The sequence below is a fragment of the Haemaphysalis longicornis genome, unplaced genomic scaffold, assembly GCF_048455015.1.
Source record: "Haemaphysalis longicornis isolate Haplotype H1 unplaced genomic scaffold, Haemaphysalis longicornis Haplotype H1 scaffold_5, whole genome shotgun sequence".
NCBI classification, from domain to species: Eukaryota; Metazoa; Arthropoda; class Arachnida; order Ixodida; family Ixodidae; genus Haemaphysalis; species Haemaphysalis longicornis.
Window position 1 is genome coordinate 64,895,106 of NW_027526385.1, and position 6,000 is coordinate 64,901,105.

Consider the following 6,000-nt stretch of genomic DNA (forward strand, 5'->3'; position numbering starts at 1 on the left):
AAAATTCGCATGTGACATCTACGTTTAGGTCTTAAGATTTATGGCACGATAACGTTACTTCGTCTTGGAGGGAGCATTTTGGATGGTTGTCGTGCATTTATCATTTATGCTTTCTGAGAATTGCAGTTCAGTGACGATGGTACACTAGCCGCAACGATCACTGCGACACAAAGGGGGGGGGGGGGGGGGGGTTGTGGTTCGCGACGGGAAAATGAAAGGAAATTCACTGGGGATATTTTGAGCTCGGCAGGGAGCTCACCTGCATACAACCCAGTGCAGGGGAAGGGAAGTAGAGGGGGAGTGATAGGATAAAGTAGAAAGAGAGAGAGAGAGAGAGAAAGATATAAAGAGAGCTGTCAGTCCTAGAACACTGTCAGTCCGGGCACACCAGTCAATCACTGCACTCCGGGCTACAGCCGCTGCGTGAGGCCGGTCCAAGAATGCGATGGTGTCAGTGCCTCACCATATTTTGTCTCTAGCATTCTGGTTTAACGGAAGGTTTGGTTCATTTATACTACACACGCCGAGTGAGAGAGAGAGAGAGCAAGAAAGAGAGGGAGTCAGAGCTTTATTGAGTAATATTTAATGGAAGCTGTTCACCACTGAGCATATCCTTGAATATGACCACATCGCGTCATCAGAGTGGATGTTTGCGGCGTATTTAGCACAGCTTAAGGTTAATGTCGCCCGTTTCAACGTCTTCGCCCATCTAGACTTGTGTATATATGTATTGGATGGTATCGCGCGCCTAGTTTACAGTTATTCCGCGCTTGGATCGTTGTGTGGCACGGGGAAAGATGGCATTCCTAGGCGTAGGATAAGGGGAAGTTCCCAGTATATTTTGGAGCCGAAGGTATGATAGACTTTCTCAGCCTGGAGCACGGTACGCGAGTTTGCGTGAATCTTCGTCGGGTGCATCACCCTCTTCCAGTCCGCCGTGCCCTGGTTTTAATGTGACGTGAATTTTCTTCTTTGGGGATTTAAGATCTTCCTCAATATTTGGTACTATGCCTGCAACCAAGACACTAATCGCGTTTTAAGCATGTGTAACACATAGTTCCGTTAGGCAGATTGTGAAGGCTATTTCCCCTCTTCCTTTCCTGTGTGTGGAGGGTAATGTAGCCAGCGCATTAGACACTGTAGTACCCTGCGACAATTGTTGCCTTCGTTATTTCAAATGTCCCGGCGTCGGCTTACACAGTTTTTGTATTTTTGGAGCTTTGCTCGAACCTATTTGATCCTAGCTTTTTGCCTGTTCATTTGCAGGCCTGGGACTATTTTTTTCGGTAGTGGGAGGGCTTTAATGGAGGGTCGCTGGATTGCTGACACATCTATCATGGCTTCCATCCCTTCTCTCTCTGGCGGTAAGGCATATATTCTATAGGATGACCGGTCCCATTTTTTTTCCAGGTCTCCTTTTGTGATAGTATAGCGGCCTGTGAGATATATTCCAAGTTATTACAACAGAATTTAGGACCTGAGCAGTATCTTGAAAATTGATGCAGGCGCGCCGGGCTACCCCATATGCTGTTGTGAGAATGTTCCTTATTTGGCTTTTTTAAGGGGGGGGGGGGGGGGTAAGTTTCTGGTCCGGCAGGCTGACCGGTATTGGACTCGTGATCACTGCGTATCAGTTTTTTGTGTTTCTTCGCTTATTCTTGTTGTCCCGTGTATCGGCGTTTCACAATGTAAGCATAATGTTCAAATGTTACCCTGTATTTTCGCAACTGCCTGATCGGCTCTGCCGCTTTTCTCCATTTCCATTCCAATGATTATTACGTGAGTGTTTTCTGAGATGCCATGCTGACCTATTTTTAGGTTTTGTAAATTGTCCGCGCTGCGCCATTTATTATTTACAGAGAAAGCTTGTGGCGTTGTCGGCCCAGGAAAATTCTTAACATGATCTAAAAATTCTCGAAATGAGAAGCCATATACTTAGTTTTATGTTGGTCTGCTGAACACAAATACGCTGCCTGGATTTCAAGGCGCGGCTGCCGCTTTTCTGATGAAGGCGAAAAGCGAAAACGCCCGTGTGTTCGAGAGTTCGGCGCAAGTGAAAAAAATTCCCCGCATTTCCCCGAGGGGAAGAAAGTGCGAATGCACGAGTTGAATTTGCGCGATTCGGTAATGTTCGCGAAAGAGAGATCACACACACACACACACAACTACAAAGAAAGAAAGATGCATTTATTCACAGACACCTATTTGTGTTGTCGTTGTACTTGATTGCTAGAGCGGATCTCAGCTTTGAAATTTCGTGTCAGTACTCCTTTAAGCGGGTGCATTAGCCCTTCTCACGCCCGATTCCTGGCCAATCCCCCACGTGGGTATGTGCCATGTCAGCGGCCAGGCAGCGTGCGCCCATCTTTGAAATTTCGTGTCATTACTCCTTTAAGCGGGTGCATTAGCCCTACTCACGCCCGATTCCTGGCCAATCCCCCACGTGGGTATGTGCCATGTCAGCGGCCAGGCAGCGCGTGCCCATCTCCCCCCGTTGCTAAGGAAGACGAGGAGCGCGCGCACCCGCGGCTGTTGCTATGCGGACTACAGCGGCGGACGATTCAGGCTCGCTTAAGAAGTGCATTCGCACTTAAAATCTCCATGTGGTCAAAATTAACCTGGAGCCCTCTACTACTTCGCGCCTCATCGTCTGTGCAGCGTCGGCGCGTTAAACACTACAATCAATCAATCAATCAATCAATCAATCAATCAATCAATACGCAGTTTTATTTTTTTTTATTGCGACATACTTTATTTTCATGGTTTCTGGTGCTAATCTAAATTTTCCAGGTATTAAGAAGGTCACGTTAATCTTTTGCACGTCTTTTTATTTAGGTGACACAATGTTAGCGCAGGTACTAGTATAGGCTCGAGAGGCCCATCGGTAGTGGCATAAGTTGCTGACGAATCTAGCGACCGTATGTGCCGAGCACGCGACTACCTAGGGTGCGTAGAAAAACACTTCACTGCGCAGGCGTACCGCCTGCTTAATCCAGGGATTCCAGGTTCTCACAGGGCAACCCGCCAAATGTTTTGTCCACATAGTCCAAGAGTATCCCAATGTCGACCCACAGAAATAGCCAAAATAGCCAAAAAAGAAAAGTGTGCACATTTTACTTCAAACGTTTGTTCAGATGTCTGCTGTTTGTCAGAGGTAAGATTTGTGATGTTCACAGAATGAGTGCAAGACAAATGATCGCTCTTTTGGAGCACAAATAGCTGCACCTGAGTACGTAGTTCTACTGTTGAACCGCTTCAAAACGATCTCGGATGTTGTGGAATCCTTGTACCACTCGCCGTTTCTCGTAACTTTATTCTTTACTTGAAGAGACTTCTCCAACGTATCTAGGGGCATTCTTTTCCGCAAGTCAGTTTTCTTTAGAGTTACGTGAATAAAATCCCGTTAAACCACTGAATTTGAGACTCAACCACTGCGTTTGATAGCCAAATGGCCAGCCAATCATTTCCCCCGCCAAATATAAAAACAAATAGCACAATTTGGCTATTTATAGCCCCACCTGGCATCCCTGCTTGAATCACGTATCTTTTCTATCGTCTCGGCCGTAGTGTCATCCCTCTTTCCACAATCTAGCTCTCGCTGCTGTGTACTGCCGCTTCTGGTGACCTCTCGCATCTGGCTGAATCAGTTTTAGTTTCAGGTTTGCAGGGGTGACGTACTTCCGCGGACACTTCATGAGCACGGCTGATAGCGGACGGCTAGCAGGCGCGGCAAAGCCAAAAAATGAGCCTAATAACGCTATCACGTTAATAATTAAGGCAAAATACAGCCAGGTAGCAGAGAGTAACAGCGTTCTTTCAGTTAGGAATACACCTTAAATTGGTTTTTCTAATGCCAAACAAAAACCGACTAACGCATTTTAATGGTTTCCTGAGAGGCCATAAAAACGCAAACTCTAGCTAACACTAGAGCTGCAGCATGCCTGAAAGAAACAACAGGTTCTAGAACACTCGGCTCAAGCAGGACGCATACAGCAACAATTAATGTGAGCAATCCTCCATTGCATTCGTAATGGTAGGAGCGAGACACGAGGGAAATAGGGTAAGGGGTGAGGGGGGACGAGATGATTGAGTGGTACGTGGCAGGAGCGGCAGAAAAATGTCTGTCCAGTACGTTTGTCCTAAATCAATCAAATACACGGCCAATTTTTGCAACTATTTATTTTACTGCCACTGTTGACAAAATATACCAGGCAAATGAAATTGTTTTCATAATTTGCGTTGAAGATACCGCCTCGTTAGAAAAAGAAATAAAATTTCTATGGTGCTTTTGGAACCTCGTTGATGAAACGAGAGGTTGCTGTGGTCATTGCATTATGCCTTGTACTCTTGTCCTCAGACGGTCGAATGAAAGTAAAGACGACGTTCCTTTGTTTTTATCAAGTGCACGACATTCGTTGTGTGAATTTGTGTTTATAGTATTAGCAAGATTATAACTAAAAAAAATTTATACTAAACCGCTGTAACTTAGGCTTCGCCACAGTTTCAGTATTCCTCTGGTGTGCCCTGTGACGAAGGCGTTCATCTCCCATATTTGCTGTAGAGTAACGCGTATTTCGACCGTGAAATATTCCTGTATAGTACAAGTATAGCTACCTTATAAGCTGATATTTGGTGCGTTCTACGTTTCGTTGCAGCCTGACCTCGAGCTTTACACGTATGCCTTGATGGCGGCACCAAAAGATGACGTTTGGGTCAAACTTCGCCCTCTCAACAGAGAAGAGTAATTTTTTTTGTGTAGCCGTCGACGGGGCAGTGAGCTGTGCTACAGTGATGCGGGGTCCTGGAGAACCAGCGCGGCTTGGTTGCCAGGGCCAGACGAGCAGCTCAAGGTCGTCGTATGCTGGTCTAAGAAAGCCACTATGAATGATCAACGCTAGAGGACTGCCGATCATCCGTGGCAACTTTTCCCCCTTGTTGGGTGCAATAAACATTTACTTCTCTCTCCGTTGTCAGAGTATGCTTGCTGGTTTGTAAAAGGGCACTGTTCTTGGATTTCAAAAATAGAAAACGAGCGGGGAACACTCACAGTGCGTGGCCACTCACTTTATTTGTTATTTTTGTGGTCCATTTACATATTTCCTGATTTGTCACTTATGTTATTTGCAAAGTTACAACCAATCTCATCTAGCCACTGCATTTGGATTTATTTGTAGCGTAGGAGTGACATGCAGACACAGGAATGATTCGGCAAAGTTATGTCAGACAAACTGATCTTCAGCTTCTGTCTTGTGGCTCCTGCTAGTGAATATTAGGGAAGACGGATGTTCGGAGGTATGGATGAAAGGGCATGCGGTCCGGTTGGCCAGTTGTCTCACTTATTCCTCCTACACCAGTTTAAATCACATCAGACCACCCACTCTCCAGAAATGACCATTGAAGGAGCCGCCCAGTCTGCATGTCGCGCCTAGTCCCATACTTCCGCAATGGCTGCAGGCGTTGTCGCAGCTGCCTCCCCAGGGACGTACAAATGCTATATCTTACAGCCGTCGTCGCATTCCAACAATCACCAAAGGGAAATGCACGGCAGTAAATCCAGCGGTCGCAAAATCGTGCATACTGGCGTTTTGAAAGACATCCTCATCGCCAAAATCCGTACATCACGGCAAGCTTACGCGCTCAACCTCGCAAACATGCGGCAAGACGTCCAGTCCTCCCGGAGCACGACCCCGCACACGTCATCTTCAACGAGGTGATCAGACGGTATTTACACAAGCGATGGCCTTTTACTGGTCGTAAGGAGGGAGCGCTAGATCACAGCAAGAATCTAATCTTCAAGGGAAATTTTGTGGTCGTAACCAACCAACAAGTAAGCATACCTTTAAAGCCCCTGCATCGTTTGTTTCGGGAAGGCAAATCTAACAGACTTCACGCTGACTCCGCATTTTGAGGTCAGTTCACCTAGTTATTGTGTACTTAGTGTCCCATAGTATGTGGACTACATCTCGGGTTCAGTAAGGCGTCATCCGTGGGTTGACCCTC

General features: G+C 46.4%; 1 protein-coding gene across 1 annotated transcript in view; it reads left to right on the plus strand.

Moving 5' to 3' along the window:
- LOC144139718 (cytochrome P450 3A28-like) overlaps nt 1-4,770 on the plus strand; it is a 52,265-nt gene extending 47,495 nt beyond the window's left edge. The window contains exon 11 of the mRNA XM_077672001.1: nt 4,656-4,770. Coding sequence (XP_077528127.1) covers nt 4,656-4,745 — 90 coding nt within the window. The 3' untranslated portion in view covers nt 4,746-4,770. The remainder of the gene's footprint in view (nt 1-4,655) is intronic.
- Nucleotides 4,771-6,000: the final 1,230 nt, after the last annotated feature.